Here is a 20,467-nt window from a genome sequence, read left to right on the forward strand (position 1 = left end):
GGCTATAAGGAGGAAAGACCCAGCCCCACGACCTCCTTCTCCCTCTTTGTTTTTGCATAACTGGTTTCCTGCCAAAACTGTCTTTTAACTTCTTTTCTCATCATCCATCTCCCCAGGCAGTCCCAACACTGAATTTCTCATCATCCATCTAGTTAGCAAGTGACACCAATGCATTTTCCATCTTCCATCTGCACAAGAAGCAACACCACTTCCTGCCTTCTCTTTACTTTGATCAGCTCTTCAGGGTGTCCCACCCCCATGCATCCCCAGCAAAGGGCACACACAGACATTGTCTCTTTGGGCATGTTAGGGCCAGGAGGGGCTTTGGGCCAGAACCCCTGTCCCACTGAAGTTTACAAGGTAAGATGTAATTATGCTCCTCGCTCAAGTCCCCATATTTCCCACAATCTCCCCCAAATGTGGATGATCCAGACACTCACCTTGTATTTGCATAACACATAGAACCAGCCTTGTGCACATCCCACTACCTTCCACAAACCCTCAAACTAAAGAACTCGGACTGCAGGACACACGCTGGACCAAATTTGACCTCCAGCAACCACATCAAATACAGCCATGTTTCAGAAGTGACATGGACTGATCACTATATCGTTCACTTCAGCATCTCCAGTCCCCACAACTCCACCCTAAAGATGGCCAGCTCCCCCCACCGGAGGTGGAACCAAATCTCAAAGGCCAGCCGGGCAGATGCCCTCAGCACCTCCAACCCTGCTACCACCACCAACCACAAACAAGGAGTGAAAAACGCCTAGATCGCTAATTGCGCCAACAGAATCGCCCCAAGATCAACAACCACAGAAAATCCTCTGAAAAGGTCAGCTGGTACACCCAAGAATTCAGGACAGAAAAACGAGACAACAAACAGCTTGAGAGGAGATGGCACGCCAACAAGGATGCCTGCGACAGAGCAGCTTTCAAGACCACCCTCAACCTCTACCACCACCTGCTGAGGGCAACATAGAAGACCACCCTTGCCGCACACATCGAAACCAGCACCAACAACACCAAGAATGTTTTCAACATCATTAAGGAATTCTCCACCCCAACTTCCAGCGAAAGCAACATCACACCCTCACAGGAGCTGTGCGACAATCTCACCCACTTCTTCCACAACAAGATTGCAGCCATACACAGAAACCTCGAACCCCAACCCACACCTACGGACTTCCTCAATAGATATACCACCACCGTAACTGACACGATCCACACATTGACCACCTGGAACATCTTCTCCACCCAGAACATCACCTCCACCATGAAATCCATCCAATTTGGAGCTCCACCAGACCCATGCTTTCTCCACATCTTCAGCACTGAAAGCCAAAGGATCGGCCAGGAACTCACCACCCTCCTCAGCACCACTTTCTGATGCCTGGAAACACGCAGAAGTCAGACCACTACTCAAAAAACCCTCCACTGACCCCAGCAAACCCAAAAACTACTGCCCAATTTCCATGCTCTAATTCCCATAGAAGGTACTGGAAAAGATCATCAACAAGCAGCTCATGACACACCTGGAGCAGAACCAGCTACTCAATGCCTCCCAATCCGGGTGCCGCAGCAATCACAGCACCAAAACTGCCCTGATTGCAGCCACAAACAACATCTGAACCCTCCTTGACCAAGGAGAAACAGCAGCTTTGATCCTCCTCAATCTCTTAGCAGCCTTAAACACAGTATCCCACCACAACATGATCAAAAGACTCCACCACATCGGTATCTAAGGGGATGTGCTCAGATTGATCACCTCCTTCCTCACTGGAAGAACCCAGAGGATCCACCTCCCACCTTTCACCTCTGAACCCAAGGAGTTCACGTGCTGTGTCCCCAGGGCTCATCAATCAACCCCACGCTCTTCAACGAATATATGACCCTGCTGGCCATGGTCTCAACATAATTTCCTATGCAGACAGCACCCTGCTCATCCTCTGACTCACCGAAGACCCTTCCACCACCAGAACCAACTTCCACAGATGCATGATAAGTGTTGCTGATTTTGATGAAGAGCAACTACTGGCAGCCGAACACAGACAAGACGGAAGTACTGATCTTTGGAAATAGCAGCAACACATCGATTGATTCCTGGTGGCCATTAGACCTAGGACCAGCGCCCACTCCCTGGACCATGGCAGAAACCTCAGACTCATCATTGACAACAAGCTCACCATGAAATCACTGATCAACATCTCCTCCGCCTGCTTCTCACTTTGCGCATGCTACATAAGATCTTCAAGTGTCTACCTCTACACACAAAATGCACCATGACACAGGCCCTCATCACCTGCTGACTGTCGTACGGCAATGCCCTCTCGATAGGAATCACCACACATCTCCTACAGAGACTTCAGACCATGTAAAACGCCACAGTCAGACTCATCCTTGGCCTTCCCTGATGAACCCACATCACACCCCACTTCAGGCAACTCCACTGGCTCCCTGTACAGGAGAGATGCCAATTCAAGCTGCTGACCCACGCACACAAGGCTCTACACAACCAAGGACCTGCGTACATTAACCACTGCCTGAACTTACTCCAACTGCCGTGAAGACTACACTGTGCCTCCCTTTCACATCCATACTCCCTACATCTACCAAAGCATAAGTGGAAGACACTCCATCTCTCACATCACAGCAAAAACCTAGAACAGCCATCCCACACACCTCTGGCCCACCACCTCACTTATGGAATTCCAAATGGCCCTCAGGACCTTTGATTAAGCCTCCAGGACATGCAAGTGCCTGGATACCTAGTCAGGTGATTAGCCGTGCTTTATGAATCCTGATTGACTGATTAACACATTCCAAATCATGAGCATCAGGGCTCATTCTACAGTACTCCATTCAGCAGACATTATAGACCTCATCAACTATTACAAGCTTGACAACCTCTTCATCATAGAGACATGGTTAACATCTACATCTTCACACATCCTAGACATCTTTCTACCTACAGGCTACAGCATCCATCATGTGGACCACACACATAAAAAGGAAGAAGGGCTTGTTCTTATCTATAAGTCCTCCTGGTCCTACCCCTTAAGCAAGCAAATAACACTCAAATCAGTGGAGCTGCTTTGCATGCCATTTTCCACTATTGTCTACTCAGACTTCTACTTTCCATCTCATCTACAAGCCTCTGGGGCAGAAAAAGACATCATTGATGAATTCTCAGATCTCCTTGCTACCTCATCCATCCAATATGCCCACACTACCCCCTTGGTCAAAAAACACCCTCTTCTGCCTCATCAAAACACACAACACGGTGCAGCATGTATCACAACCAACAAATTCCAAAGACCACATCCTCAACTTTCTTCACTAACCACTCATAGCCCTGGACTGGACCAACCACTTTCCCATCACTATCTTCAAGCTTAGCCTTCTACCTACAGACCAGGGTCAACACAAAAGAGGTGAACAGAATTTCAGATCCTTCTAAAACTTCTCCTTAGATAACCTAATGCTTGAACTCATCTCCCACTCTATCAATTGCTACATCTGACATTAAAACCCTGTTTAATAATCTCAACAATTTTGTAGAAAGGTATGTAAAAATCCCACCCCAATTACAACACACAAGTGCAAGACAAAGACTTCAGCACCGTGTACTCTAAAGACCTTGCTGGCAGTAAGTGACCCATCTTTAGACCGGAAAGAAAATGGAAGCAAAACAGATATCCTGAAGATCTCCTGATAATGAAGTCACTCTGCTCAACACATAGCCAGCTCATCATATATCAGCCAAAGCAAACTACTATGCCAACACCATCATTTAAGTCACCAATAGTAGCAGTACACTAGTCAGAACTATCAAGCTCTGCATTACCCCCGCCTGACCTACCTATTCCTCACTCCACAGAAAAGTGTAATAACCTCAACCTCTTCTTCTGTGAAAAAAAGCAGAAAAACTGAAGTCACATCGATGACATCAAGCCTGTTTCCCCCACCCATTCTGTCAGAATTCCACAGTGTCTCACCTTCAAAGCCCTCTATCCCAGATTTTGTGGAGATACTTAACTCCCTCAAAGCCACTTTTTGTAAAATGATGTCTTACCATCATGCTTCCTCAAAGTTCTCTCTGCAGATGCTCCCTTACCCCTACGTACCATTGTTAATACCTCTGTCACTCAACCTCAAAGCTTCTTCACAAAAGATAGGCAAGATCCTGCCTCTCCTAAAGAAACCCAGACTAGACCCTGATGATCTTGCCATTCACCAGCCCATCATTGTCCTGACAGTCCACAGCAAAATCAATGATAAAATAGTCTATGTTCAACTCCAAGACCACATCAGTGTAAACTATCTCCTGCATGACTATTAATCTGGCTTCAGATCACTCTGTAGCATGGAGACCCCCATTTTACGTATTAGAGCTGATGCCTCCTTGAACACAGATGAAGATCACCACTGCTTCCTGATTTTGCTAGACCTCTCAGCTGCCTTCGACACAATCATCAATTCCACCCTCATATGCACTCTGGAGCCTCAAATGGGACTAACTAGCAGTGTCTTTCACTGATTCTCCTCCTATTTTTCTAAAAAATACCAGATTGTTCACATGGGCACGAGCAGGTCACAAAAGATCTCTATCTGTGGAGTCCTCCAGGGCTCCGTACTCTCTCCTGGTGCTCTATTCACAGAAAACAACACCAAGATTCACCACTGTGCTGATGATAATCAACTCTACTTGAAAGTCTCCTCTGCTCCATACCTCCAATGCCTTTAACACTGCTTGCACATCATTCAGTCCTTAATGTTCAGCATCTACCTGAAGCTCAACCAAACCAAGATTGAATTCCTGTTAATTGTCAAGAACAATAAATATGAATCAGTACAAACCTGGCTCAATGGCATGAACCTTGATGGATTCAAACCTAACTTTGGTCCAATGCCAAGTCACTAGGGCACATACCTCAACTTTGCGGATAAAAGATGGCTTGGTACCAGTTCTATGTTTTAAAGAAAGTCAAACCATTTCTTCTAGAAAGGGATTTCAGAACTGCTGTTCAAGCCCCCTCATGCTCACATCTGAATGGTGTTAGTGGCCTACTCCATGGTCTCCTAGACTCTACACCAGCAGCCTACATGTGGCACACGTCTCATCCAGGCCCTTAAGCAATCTGATCATATCACCTCATCCTAATAAAACCCCACTGGCTCTCCTTGCTGACCCGGCACATCTTCAAAACCAGCTGTAAACTTTACAAAGCTGTCACGACCACCACCCTCACTTATCTTCCAAAGACTCTCAACATCTGTCATGGATTTCAGCACACCTGTAGCCAGGACACCATCAAACTGCAGACTAAGAAGTGTTGAAAAGGGAAAAAGACACTAGGCCGTCTATGCTGCCAGAACAGTACATTATAATGCATTAACCACCCACACCCCACATTCCTCTCCTTTTACTTGCTGATTTTATGCTTGTGATTCATGAAACACATATGCTACCACAATTGGTCTACATGTTAAATCTATTAAAAAGAAAGTAGTCAACAATTAGTCAAATGATGGCATGTTTGGTGCACTTCTCCTAGTTATAGGACAGATGAAGGACATCACTCATGTTAAGTGACAGGCTTAGATTTTTGCACGCACTGATTAGCGTGAGACTTTGAGACTAAGGCCAACACCAAATACCAGGATACCAGATGTTCACAGCCGGACGACAATCAGGACATGAGAACATGACTGTGCACCATTCAGGGGACATTGCCATCTCAACAGTCACCAATAAAGAACTACTTATCTAAGTTTGATATAGAAAAGGTCTGTCACAATGAGGGGGTCTTTAAAGCAACCATGATGGATATTGCTCTTTAGCTCATACAGAACATGTTCCTCCCCAGCCCCCTGCATTGTTCCCTGCCTGCTATTTAGATCCCTGCCCCCAGTCTTGCAATCTGTGTATTAGCTAATACGTTTTAGATGACAACACAATTACCTGTTGTTGAATATCCCACTCACAGGACAAGCTGTGGAAGTAAACCTTGACTTACAGTGAGGCTGGGTAGTTTTAACTTTGTCTTGGGTCACGTTAGAGATTCCTTACTTTGCAGGCAAAGGAAAAACCTTTGTCTGGCTTTAGTTAAGAGTAGACCACAGGCCTTTTGCAAACAGAAATGTAACAATTTGTTGCAATATATACAAGGCAGTGAATGTAATTTTAAAACTGCACATCAGTTAGTGCAATACACTGGAAACTGAGGCCAATTCAACCCATGCACATAACATGCACCACAAATTTTATGCAAGGGTTAAGAAATTATGCGTTATGTCTCTGTCCTAGTTTAGAGTGAGATGGCATTTGGGAGAAGGGTAGTACTCAAATGAGACAGTATCAGAAATTTCTGAGATGTATGTGCAGTTCTAATGTGCAGTTTTCTAGTGACTTCTTACATTTTGAGAATTACATTGTCAAACCCCCAGTGACTATATGTGGACTGTTGCTGATCTCTTGGAAGTATTCTGGATTCATAATCAAATCTGTTCTCTAGCCATAGTCAGCTTTCCAAGTCCAGACATCAGTTGCCTAGTGGCTACCGATCAAAGCCCTTCAAAAATCATGTATATCACCTGAAATGAAAAATAATACTTTCAGCATACTCTCTATAGGTCACTGGATAAATTCTGAGAAAGACATACACTATTTGAGAATACTATCATTCTATTCCTCGGCAGACCAACAGCCCTGTACAAGAAGATGACACTGCAAAGATTCTCATTCTTCTTCAAAACACACCCTGTTAGGTCCTGGATGATTTTTTTTAAAGCACCTACAGATTGATTTACATATCTTACTTTGGGATGTTGGTGCCTCAAGGATTTCATTATAGACATTAAATCAGAGAATTAGCATTGGTGGCATAACATTGCGTGCCATTCATAAACAATATTGGGAATTTCAATTACTATTTGTCAATTATTTCTTTTTTTACCACAGTATAAACCCTTCCATAAATAAAGTAGAACGATATGAAATGGGATCCTGGGGTTATTTCTAGCTCTGCATTGTAACAATAGACAGACAAGGCTAACTGAACACCCTTTGACAGAAGTAATGGCACAAAAGGTTTCTAATAAAATTCTTAGGTTGGACTAGCACTTTGATAAAATGCACCCCGTATAAGGCAGTAAAACCCTTAGAGAAGTTAGGTAATTTAAGTAATTGATAGAATGGAACCCTACCAGTATGATGAGGGATGTTTGGGAGCAAGCTAAAATATTAACTTTTGAATACCTCAAGAACATATGCAAACTAGCAAATATAGAGATATTCCACTATAAACAACTTAAGTAGGCCGTCCATCTATAAACTGACTTTCAACTAGAAAATAGGATCTTATTAGAGCCACTGTAGAAAAAAGCAATATTCTTCACTTATAAAAAAAGAATTCTTCACCAGATATCCCAAGAAAGCTTAAGTAGAGATCAAAATTCTACATAGAATATACTGAACAAGAACACATTTGGTTACATTTAGTAGGGCTATTTTAACATCTGCTTGATGGAATCTGGTCAAATAAGATGCTTTTCCCATATTTTATGTTTATGTTCCCAAATACAGCCTTTCCAGAAGGGAGTCACATGTGATAAAGGATTCCATGGGTAAAGGGGCAAGACTCTTAATATTAGATTTGTAGAGTGACAATGCACCTCCCAAATAAGTAAAACTGCTATTGGACATTGGCGTGATGGTGGTGACGTGTAATTGTACATGCCATTTGGGGAGGAGGAGGCTGATCAATCTTCCCGATAGGTGCATAGAAATCAGACTTAGGGCCTGATGTATAATTTGGCAGATGGAGTAGTCTCCATTGGCCTGGCAGAGGACTTAACATTCGCCAGGCAGAGACTACTTCCCCCCTCCGGCTAAATTTAGAAATGACTGCCAATTGGCAGGAACCCCCATCACAGTGCTTCCTTTCAATGCTTTTAGAAGTTGTTTTCACAGCTCTGTTAACATAATGGAGACGTCAATCAAAATGTTTTCTTTTTTATTTTCCAAAATAAAATCCCAAAGCAGGATTTTCTTTTTGAAAATACAAATGAAAAGGCTACCCTCACGATGGGAGTTATCTCCCATGGTGAGAGGCTCATTTAGCAATTTTCTCTGCCCATTACTGCCAGGGTTTCCAGTAAAAACTGACCTATGATTCCAACCACGTAAACAAGGTGGTCAGAGTTAGAGGCCTGCCAATGATAGCCTTCACTTGTAGGCCATTGTTGGGGTTTAATCACGGTGGAGACTGAGTAGTCTCCACCGTGATTAAACTAATGGTCTGCACGCGTGTAACTCTGGCAGGTGGACCACAGTCTTGGCACTATAGTCAGATCCTTAAACTTGTGTATGACTGTAAAATGCAATGGGATAGGCTCCTAAGGAAGTTCAACAGAATCTGGTGCCCATAAGAGAGTACCAAGGCTACAGCTGAACTCTGAAAGGTTAAGCAAGAAGAGAGACTTCAGACCTATATCCTTAGAATGTAGGGAAATGAAGAGTTGTGTGAAGATTATACCAACATTATCTGTAAGGAGTGTAATTCACGTCTACTGTTTGGATTAAGGACAATGATGCTTACTATGTATCATGCATGATGGTAGTCTATATGTATTTTATTGCTTTTGAAATCGTACAGAAAACACATTTTTTTTAAAAGGCATTGCACAGATTATCAGTATTACATGCTAGAAGACACTAACATAGATGAAGGAACTAATGGACTGTCAGTAGAAACATACAAATGCAGAACAGGACATGAGCGTAAAATTGAGCATAAGGATGACAGCCTAAAAATTAGGACTAATAAGAGAGCAGTTCAACCATTGTGTTCTCACCATGTGAGCTGCTAGCCTTTGGAAAATTAAGGGGCATCCTTGTGTGGCCATCAAGGGTAGCCCATGCAAGGTGCTAGGCTCTAGAAGAGGGTCGAAGACTTCCTATCAGTCAGTGTGGACAGTTTTCAGCTCAATTTAAGGAAATGGGCACAATGAGATAAAGGGGGTCATTTTGACCCGCCGCTGAATGACCGCACCGCGGTCAAAAGACCGCGGCGGCCATTCAGACATTTCCTCTGGGCCGGCGGGCGCTCTCCAAAAGTGCGCCCGCCGGCCCAGAGGAAATGCCCCTGCAACGAGGACGCCGGCTCAGAATTGAGCCGGCGTAGTTGCAGAGGTGCGATGGGTGCAGTTGCACCCGTCGCGTATTTCAGTGTCTGCTTAGCAGACACTGAAATACTTTGCGGGGCCCTCTTACGGGGGCCCCTGCAGTGCCCATGCCCATGGGGCCCCGCGGCACCCCCTACCGCCATCCTGTTCCTGGCGGGAGACCTGGCAGGGACAGGATGGCGGTAGGGGGTGTCAGAATCCCCATGGCTGCGGAGCGCGCTCCGCAGCCATGGAGGATTCTGTAGGGCAGTGGTAAACCGGCGGGAGACCGCCGGTTTACCCTTTCTGACCGCGGCTGAACCGCCGCGGTCAGAATGCCCTCGGGAGCACCGCCAGCCTGTTGGCGGTGCTCCCGTGGTCGGTGACCCTGGCGGTCACCGGCCGCCAGGGTCAGAATGACCCCCAAAGTGTTATGTAGTGGAGAATTTAGATGGGGTTATATGAGTTGCTAAGCTCTGTAGGTATCATGCGGAAGGCATACCATAAGAGAGAAGTTCAACCATCATGATCTCTCCATGTGAGTTACTAGCTTCTGGAACAGTAACGAGCACCTTTGAGTGACCATAAATGTCAGATCTTGAAAGCTGCTAGTCTCTAGAAGAGGAGTGAGGACTCTCCACCATTCAGTATTGATGTTTTCAGCTCAACTTGAGTAAGTTGGCAAAATGAGGTCAAGTGTTATCTAATGGACCATCAAGATTGGCCTAATTGAGCTTTAGGCTCTGGAGGGATCATGCTAAAGACATACCAGTAGGTCAATATTCAACTCAAGCTGAGCAGGTGAAGATCAGGAAATGAGTGAAGTAGATAGGCTTAGGTGGAGGGTATGTCAGCTCTCAGCCCTGGTAAAAGGCAGTCACAACCAGCAGTTCATTCAGGTTAAGAAAATAAGAAAAGTCAGCAGGATGTACCACAAAGAGTCTCTTGGTTCAATTGTACTGATTCCTCAGAGATTCATTAGGATGCTGTAAAAATTATGATAACAAGGCTGATGGGAGTGTCATTTCAGTTTGAAGAGGTTCCAATCACGGTGCCAAGAGCCCCAAAAACATGACCTTAAGGAGACAGAATAATGTTGTGTTAAACTCTTTGCAGTATATTGGATCTCTGCAGTCACTGGCCATTTATTGTTTCCAAGGATGCTACTTTTGGAGGATTTTAAAGTAATACGTTAATATCAATATCATTAGTGATCAATCCACAGTCACTGAATGTTGCTTCCACTTACACTACATTTGGAGGGGCTCAAGTGTATGCCATTATGACATTGTGATTTTAGAATATCCAGTGATGCATTTACTCCTGCCCATCATTGGCTACTGGACCACTATGCCTTTGACCATCGACATCATGACATCAAGTGCACTATCAAAAACCCTTTGATCCTATTCCAAAGATACGTAGGGGTCAACTTAGGCTCCCAACCTCGAGGGGATATTGATGGACATTACAGAAAAAATTGCAGGTGGGCATGATGGATATTGCGTGATGGGAAGGGCAGTGCGTCAACAATGCATAGATGATTTAGCACTCAAATGTTCTGTCTCTTTTCTGTCTTTTCCATCCTCACAAGTTTATCTCTCACTCACTTATGATTCCCCTGTCCTAGTCCACATTCCAGAGGCATGGTAGGGGGAGAAGATAATGAAAAAGACAGCAAATACAATGAGATGCCATCACAACTTGGACAACTCAACTACTGTTGACCCAAGCATACTATGAGTCAGCACTCATGAAAGATCTTACTCCTCTCTACTTCTGCACTAAGAATATCTAACAGGGAACTCAGAGGTGACATTTCTGTTTTGAGCTTCCACTTACATGTTCATGTTGTAACGCTGCAGTGGTCCCAATTTCCTCGACTCTGGGCTTGACAATTCCAACTGCACTAGCTGTTCTTTTAAAGCTTCCTCCACACCTTTTCACTAATCAGATAATGTCAGCTCCACACTGTCAAGTGACTAACCTGTCAATTGTTTGACCTGCAGTGAAGCAGGGGGCTATACAAGCTACACTGTCAGCAGCTGTTTTCTAGAGACCATGGTTCCCTACCCTGCCAAAGTGACAACTTATCAATTTGGAATCTTGTTTGTAGTTGCAAAAAATCATTGACCTGTAACTGAAAAGATACTATATTCAAATAATGTAGAATTTGCGTAATTCTGTCTTCAATCTGCCTAAAGCAATACTCCATAGCATAATAATCTGCAGACGCTCTCATGGGATACAGGTATGGAATTTACTCTTTACCCACTTACATTTTCATCTTCATAACAACTTTAAGCATACACTCCAATAGAAACATTATTTCTACCCATCATTGTAATTTCATCTTTAGTTGTTATTTTAAACTTCCCACATGCTGTTAGATTGCTTCCATACTTTTTTATTATGCTTTCCCTTTCAGTGTTTAATAGTCTCTTTCCAATCAACACCCCTCTACTCTCTGTTACAAAATATCTCTTCTTAAATCAATGAAAAATGACTGACTCTCCTAAGTTGCTGACGTTGTTTAATAAAATCTACACACTTTTTCTCTTGATAACATTACACATTTTAAAAACCTCAGGAACAGGAATTGCTGTTTGTGCTCACAACTAATCAAACATTTTTCCCTACTTCCAGGAGCAGATATGGCGTACATTTAATTATGACAACAGAATTCATTTAATGTTTTCCAAATTTTGCATTAATCAGTATTAATAAAATGTTGATAAATTCAGCATTAGGCAATTGTGGATACTTATGTGCAGCCAGGAAGCTGCTTTGTGCAGAATATGTTTCACTACTGGATATTTTCTGCTCAACACAGTCTCCTGTCAGTATCCCTTAGGAAGTCTGCACTCAATTGAAAGAGTCATGTGAGAGACCCACAACCCACATGTTGTTCTAAATTACAAACAGTGTGACATTTTAATGGAATTTTGTGAAGTTTCACAAAGAATACACAATTTTATTGACTCTGTGAGGCTTGGTAACTTCTTATCTCTTTGTGAATTGTCTTCAATCAGCAAAGTATTAGTTTCATGTAAGCACCATAATATACTTCACCATTACAAAATGTTTAATGCAAACTATGGTCTCATCTTTTCCTTTGTACTGGGTTGTTCTTTCCTGACTATTATTTTTCTTATATTTTCATCATAGGTGAAACCTTTGCCAGTTGCAAGCAAATTCAGATAAAGAAAAACTTAAGGAAGGATGGTGAATTCCTTTTGAATATCAAGGGTCAGGGTGTGAAGGTATGCCAAAGCAGCATGCATTATTATATCCTTAGCATTTTACGAACTTCCTGGGATATCTTTAAGAACATCTGAGTGACACTCAAACCGTTTATCCTCATAGCACAGGTATCAAGCCAGGTGGTACCTAGGATACTGCAGAAATGTTAGTGGGACAATAAGGACACATTTATGCTTTTATTTCAAAGCATTTGTATCTGGAAGCACTGCATACCTTTCATCACAACACTATATTGTAATTATACATTCAGATAATACATAACTGGTACTTTTTTGTAGCTAGGATAGTTGGAAATTGTTTAATTTCAGCTAGCACCAGTATTTGCTTTTATCAGCTTAGAACTGATTTTGAGTTTAGAGAGGAAGTATACATTCTATCTTGCCACAACTCAGATAAAACGCATAGTTCACCCAGTTGTGCACAGGTTAATACTTAAATGTAGAGATAGACATTAAACCTTGAAGGATTGACTGGGGCTACATTTGGATCCAAATACAGTGATTGTTGAAAGCCATTGTTTGTATTATCAACTTGAGTTGGTAACATATAGGCACTTTAGTTGACATATTAGCCTACTTCTTCACTGCCTAGCAGGCCATCAATGATATCGCAACAGGACTTCAGAATGGATTTGGGATATTTACCAATATTTCCCCATAACCTTTATCTGCCTGCACTGACTTTTCACAAAAGTCAGAAAAACCTTTAGTCACTGTTAAATACCCAGCTTTCATTCTATTTTGCACACATAAGCACAGTTAGTATTTTGGTCCATACTTCCACCCCATCATGCAATTTGTTAGCTTTACAAAAATAATGAGGTCTCACTGATCCAAAAGGTAGGTGTTTAAAACTCAATCAACTTAATACTGTCATTTTAAAAAGTGAAGGGTAGTGCACCTATATCTGTAACCTACTGGATCCTCTTGATTACCTGCCAGCTTTATTTATTACATTTTTATACATTATAAGTTAAAGCTCCAGTAACACTTGCTATAGAAAAGTGATGGGTGGAAATGGCTGAGCTAATATTTCTTAAGAACACCAGAAGCAGTGGTAGTACAACAAATGTATTTGGATTTATCCATTAGAATATTTTGAGAATGTCAATAGAATATCTGTAATACATCATACTTTACAAATGATATCCCATTAGTTAGTAAATATATAATGATGCATCATATATCATATATTATAATCTGTAAAGCAAGCCATTTCTTTATTCAAATTTGACAAAAGACTTTCCTCAGCTGACTAATGGCTCCTTTGATAAAACAGACTACTATGTACATTGATCCAAACTTTGTCCTTTCCATTAAGCTAAAAAGCCTCCTCTCTGGTAACAAGTGCAATCTTCAAAGGATCTGGCCTAATATGTCACCTTATGATCTCTCTATAGGGATTACAAATTAGGAGAATGTGCATCATATCTTCAGCAACCTCAATTCTCAATCCTAGTTCCCAGTTTCAACCTAAACATGCCCACCATAGCTCTTAGATTGTGCACAAGAATGTCTAATATAGCCAACCTCTTCAAAGGGAAACTTATATGCACTATAAGAGGACACAAAGTTGAATCATAGGGTAGACCTTCAGTCATAAAGTGTGGCCTGTTCTTTATTTAAATGTATGGACTCCCTCAAAAATGCCTGATATAACAGTGATGTCTGACTCACATTTTTCTGCTTACCTCACAACTACAATTTCATTTTCACATGTGCATGCCCCTTTTAAGATCTTGGCCCATCATTCCCCATCTTCTTGTTTATTACATTGAGGACATTGAGATTATTATCTTCTTCACTATATCAAAAATGGTGGCTACTTGTCTCCTAGCACCTAATGATCTCAAATCCTCTTTCAGTCTTAGGACTGGAACTGGAGTACATTTTGGAATAACAAGATGTATTGTCACAAACGTATTCTGAATTGTTCCCACTCATACTATGCACCTCACTACCATGTACCAAAGTGGACACTATTTTATCTTCAAACCTAAATACACATATCCACAACACAGCCTCTATATTTGTAATAAAGGTAGCTAACTTCCCCCAAACTTGAGGAAACCTGCTTAATCAGGCCATGTAAATGTATTTTTACATTCCCCAGTTTTTCCGTAAAATTGGTTCGATAAATTTATATGTGTGGCTTTAATTTTATGAGTGTCATTATGGTTTATTCCACACGTAAAAGTTTGTAGAATGACTATAGAAAACCTTATTGGCCTGGAACAGTGCTTTAACAGCACCATGTCCATCTATAATAAAAGAAACACACTGGAGACTAGAATGCAAAAAGGCATATAGTCATCCAGACAGTATCCCCCACCATATGAAAGTAATTTATACATATGTGCTCTTGGATACTAACATTATTAAGGAGAATAAGGAGCTTAGAAAAACAAAACATCTGATAGTTGAGCCTCCACCGGGCTGATTACTTCTACCACAGTCTCAAATGTGGGCTACTTGCAGTACAGAGATTTAGTGACTGCCATCTTGGAAAAGGTGGGTGTAACCATTTTGTTCACCCTTCTTTCTGGGTCAGGATTTAAGGGGACTAGGAAGATAGTGCAGGAAAGTTAAGGACCATACCTTATAGAAGGTAAGCACCTGTTATTTGTTTTTTTTTTAATCAAAAGAATGAGTGATGACCTTAGTTTCAATAATTATATAAATTTGACTGAGGGGCAATGAGATGAGGATGCTGGTGTACCTACTTGTTGAAGGAGATTAAGCCAGGATGCACTATGACATTCCAGTTGAACAACCATGCAAAGAAAGCCTCATCGCTGAGAGAATATTAGAATTACACCATCTCACGAAATGAGAGGATTTAGACCAGATATTCCTCTTTTATGTAGTCAGATCCAAAATTGTACCAGTTTGATTTATTTCAAATGTAAATTAATTCAACCAGAATATTGCCTATGTTGTGAACAAATTTAACACACAGCTCGTATAATAAATCTTAACAATGATGCTGATGAAGCCCTTCCTACCTGTGACTTACTAAAATTGATGCAACTCCATTGTCTTTGCCTGAACATACCTCATTAGATTCTGCTGAACTGATTCGGAATTGCAGTGAAGCTCTTGAGATTTGAACCACTTGCTTTAGTGCCTGGAATTCTCTATGGCTACTATCACCAATGAGTCCTCTTAGTGCACCTCTAAATCTAGCCATACCACCTGCTGCATGATTCAGAAACAACAGGATATGTGGGGTGAAGGTGACCTTTAGGAGCCTGACATTGGTAATTCTTCCAGAGCAAGTGGCCCTGAGAACCTCATTCAGCTACAGACTCTAAACAGAGACTGAACTACTCTTGGTAGAACAACAAATAAGCTAAACTGGCTCTGGGAGTTGGGGGTTTGATGGTGCAGATCTGTATTCTCAATTGTCCTCCTCTCCACCATCTTTATGTCTTCTATTTTTGTGGTCTCTTATGCCCTAACCTGTCTTGTGACCTGGCTGCAATAATCCAGCACCGTGTTATAAACATGGTATGTAAATATGTGCCTGTTATGTTACATTATTTTACTAAAGTCCTAAAGAATTGAAAACATATGTTAATATTACACTTCACACTTTATTGATCAAGGATGGTTAAGAGGTTGGATCAAGTCCAACCAGTATTTTCATAATGAGATAGAATATATGACTAATAGGTGAACAAAGAATTCTGTCACAGGAGATCTTGAGTTCAAACTATTAAATGTGTTCCTCATATATTACAGTGCTGTAGGAAATTGGGTTACTGGTTGATGGGGGTGAAATCCTACTCAAATATCAACCACATTCTCTGTCAGGGTGGAACACAACTTCCAAATTAACCTGTGGTTATCCCTCTGGTAACTTAGAGGCAATGTGTAAAGTATTTATGCAGCACTTCAAGGAGTAATGAAGTGAAAACACAACACACCAATTTAGAAAAATACATTAAAACGCAATACATTATTTGAGACCAAAATGATAGGAATCCAATCAGTAGAGCAAGAGATATGAAATTTTAAAGATTAAAGTGGAAATGGTGCCTAGGAGGCCAAAGCTCCAAGTGCTGTTATCTGGTCAAGTCAGACCAGGACAAAGTAACAAGTTCATCTCGACTGAGATGGAGTATGGGCCAGATAAAGGGACCAGGTTAGGCCTGCTGATCAAAGTACTTTAAATCCTGATTTGCAGAAGTTGTGAGACCCCGCATTGACAATATGTTGCGCAGAAGTGTTCCAAGGTGCTTCAGGGCTCAGTATCCTGCATTTTGTTTTGGGATTTTGTCCACGAGGGGCATGTGATGTGAAGCCCTGCGCTGAAGATGCATTGTACACTGGCAGTTCTAAATATCCTGCGTCAAGAGTGCATCTTGCAGTGGTGGCTCCGATGCAGCTGCAAGTACATGTGTTGTGCTGCTTGGGTTCTGCTTAACAGAACCACAGCTGGGATGGCAGAGGAACTTCAGGCCCACTTGAAGGGTCCATAACTGAGGTGGCACCACTTGGGGGTAGCACTCACAGCAGGCAGAGTCCAGGTGCTGGGTTCAAGATGGTTGGAGCCTTTTCTATCCCTAATGCTCCAATAAGGAGGCCAGCCAAATATCCCTTGAAGTTGCTCTGGTGGTCCTGGGTTCAAGATGAACATCCAGTCTTTTCACTCAGGCAGTTGGGCAACAGAGTAGCAATCCTTCATGGAGAGCAGCTCAACAGTCATTCTCAGTCTTCTGCAGGTCCAAAGGTGTTCTGAAGAATTGGGTCTGATGGTCCAATATTATGCGTGGTACAACTTTAAAATAGGAGAAGGTTCTGGGCGTATCCACCCCTAAAGGTGTGTGGAATGTATTGCTTCCATGCCCTGGCCCTGGTTTGTCTGGGGTCACAAAACTTGTGTAAAACCCTTTGTGTGTGCACACAGGCAGAGCCTTTGTGATGTGCAAGCACGGTAGGTGACAGCTCCCCCCCCCATCAAGTCAGAGATGGTCAACCATCTCATCACTTATGGCCCTTTGCAGACACCAAGTGATTAGGACAAGAAAATGCCAACTTTCTAAAACTGGTATTTTCAGAATTGTGACTTAAGGTCTGACTTTACTATTAAAGAGGGTTTTAAATTACAATTCCAGAGACACCGAACTCAAGGTTCCTATTTTCTCCCATTTGAAAGTTATAATTTATTAAATCTAATAAGGCAAAATGAACTTAGGAGTTTTTCACCACCAGGATGTATAAAATTTAAATAAACATGCCCAGTTTTTTAAATACACTTCACCCTGCCCTCTGGGCTGTTTAGGACCTAACCTAGGGGTGAGCTATATGTATTAAAAAGGAAGGTTTTGGCCTAGCAATAGATTTACTTCCTGACATTTAAAACTGCCCAAACAGGCTGCAGTGACAGTCCTGAGACATGGTTAAAGGGCTATGTTGGTGGAAGTGGGTGGCAGAATAAGTGCTGCATGCACTTCAGTAACATTTAATTTACAAGTACTGGGTAAATGTAGTAAAACTTTACTTGGGGTGTACAAGCAAATTAAATGTGCCAGCATTACCATTTTAAAAGAGAGAGCACTAACATGTTATCACTGATTAACAGTGGTAAAGTGCACAGAGACCTAAGACCAGAAAAAACAAAGTCAGCAAAAACAGGAAGAAGGCAAAAAGTTGGGGGAAAACCACACCAAGTGGGTCTGGTCCGGTAAGTGCTGACCTACACTTTATCAAATGTGACTTACAAGTACAAACAATTATGAACCCCATATCTCTTAGGATCCCATGAGCAAGATATTTCAGTATTATCAATTACATTATGTGAGGGATTTTTCATACATCACAGTGTTGTCAATAGATAACTTTTGGGGTTTATAAAGCATCAGTTTTATGAGGGATGTAAACACACAGGCAAAGGCTACATTTATCCTATGTTCTGCTGATTTAATGGATGATTGTAAATTGATTTTCACTTGTTTGCACTATTTAAAATGCTTTTCATTTTTTGCAGGTTCATTGCTCGGGAATGCAGTCAGACAGCCCAAAAGAATATATTACATTGCCTAAAGGAGAAGCAGACAATTTTTCAGAAGTATACGGCTACAGGTGCTGCAGTTTTGAAGTCTGAAAATAGTTATTTTAAAAGGGGCTGTAATTTCACAAATGTTTTGATGTGATCATTCTCATACTTCGGTGATTAGGTTGCAATTTATTACCATTTTGAAAGGAAGTGTACATGCTAGCATTCTGGTGCTAATGATTGTCAGCTTCCGGAGCCTAGGTGCAGAAGTAGACAAGTAGCCGAGTATACTGGACCTTCCAGTCTTGAATTGGGTGTGGACGGAAAGCATTGGATGACCTAAATAATGTCTCTTTGTGGGATGCACAAAGTAATTCTTTCATGAAGATATAGATGGACTTGACAGATAGTTGTAGATAAGGAAGTGGATTTTATATTTTACCCCGACTCAGACTGGAAGACACTGGAGGTTTTCTCAGACAAAGGGCAATCTACTGCTTTTTAGGGTCGAGCCTGCATTGCATGCGCTCGCGCATGCGTATCGCAGCGAGACGCTTTAGTGTTTAGAAAAGGGCTCGGAGCCCTGTCAATGTCACATCAGTGTTTTTCATTGGTTCGTGGGCTTGCCTAATAAAATCTGCTTGCTTTCATTAGTCGAAGGCATGCATATGTCATGCCTTTTCCGGTGGCTAGCCCTCCTCAAGCGCATCGACCAAGTACAGAAAACATGCGAGGCTCGCTGTTTTCTGTCCGGCTCGTGGACTACTTTTTCTCTAATTTACTAGTGCAATTTCGTTTGCCTGAAGTTGAGCGCTTTACATAGTTAATTGCACTTTTTCAGGTTACGTACATAAATGCACTTTTGCCGATAGGTGAAAAGTCAGGTTAGGAGTTTACAATGCTATCAGCTCTAACATGAGCAAACGCGAGACCCGTTGCATTGCAAATGCTTGTTTGTTTTGAGCTTCAATTAGCTGACCAGCCACACCATGCTCAGATTTCTAGAAAGATTTGTTTTTATTGTGACAAATTCGGCACACGTGAAGCAAGAACTCTAGGTTTTTATCCTCAGTTAGCTCCTCATAATCCACTCCTCTAATATTACAACGGAAGGAAAAAGAAAGAGATTTTGGGGGTCATTCTGACTCCCGCCGGCCGCGGTAACCGCGGTGCCGGCGGGAGCCGACGAATACCGCTGCGCGGTCAGAAGACCGCCGCGGTTATTCTGTGTTTCCCGCTGGGCGGGCGGGCGACCGCCAGAAGGCTGCCCGCCCGCCCAGCGGGAAACCCCTTTCCACGAGGATGCCGGCTCCGAATGGAGCCGGCGGAGTGGAAAGGGTGCGACGGGTGCAGTTGCACCCATCGCGAATTTCAGTGTCTGCTATGCAGACACTGAAATTCTCAGTGGGGCCCTGTTACGGGGGCCCCTGCAGTGCCCATGCCATTGCACAATCATTGCTCTTCGCTAATCCTTCTCGGCTTTTTGATTATTTGTCCCAATCGTGTCTTTGCAAATGTGGAATCAGCAATAGGAGTGTCCATGATCTACATTGCCAATGTAGGAGGAGCGACAGTCTGGAATTTTCCAATTGTCCTTTCTGACAGAGCCTCTACATTGACATCACTGTCTGACGAGTGATGAGTCACCTGTCTGAAATGCGAGGAATCTCGCATGATGGATTTACCAGGACGTTGAGAAGACACCATGTGTCCTATGCTGGTTACAACTTGGAATGGTTCAGCATCAAATGGAGCATAGCACTTACGTTTTCTCAGCTGATGGATGAGTACTTGATCTCCTTCTATGAAGACTATGTGTTTCGCATGTCACTTGGTCTGCATAGGCCTTCATTTTCTTTGTACGATCAAAGTCTTTTGTACATGTTTCTTCCTCAGTTCTCAGTCTTGTGCTGCTCTATTAATGTAACCTGGTTGTCATTTCTCTTCTAAACATCAAAGTTGCAGGGCTTTCACATGTGGTTGACTGCACAGTCGAATGGTAAGCTCGTAGGATAGAATTCTAGAGAGTCATGAG

General features: G+C 42.3%; 1 protein-coding gene across 1 annotated transcript in view; it reads left to right on the plus strand.

The window, feature by feature from the left end:
• Window positions 1–20,467, plus strand: part of ADAMTS20 (ADAM metallopeptidase with thrombospondin type 1 motif 20) — a 1,292,194-nt gene that overhangs the window by 1,185,436 nt on the left and 86,291 nt on the right. Inside the window, exons 36-37 of the mRNA XM_069228834.1 lie at window positions 12,337–12,431; window positions 18,424–18,518. Coding sequence (XP_069084935.1) covers window positions 12,337–12,431; window positions 18,424–18,518 — 190 coding nt within the window. The remainder of the gene's footprint in view (window positions 1–12,336; window positions 12,432–18,423; window positions 18,519–20,467) is intronic.

Source organism: Pleurodeles waltl, chromosome 4_1 (assembly GCF_031143425.1).
Source record: "Pleurodeles waltl isolate 20211129_DDA chromosome 4_1, aPleWal1.hap1.20221129, whole genome shotgun sequence".
NCBI lineage: Eukaryota > Metazoa > Chordata > Amphibia > Caudata > Salamandridae > Pleurodeles > Pleurodeles waltl.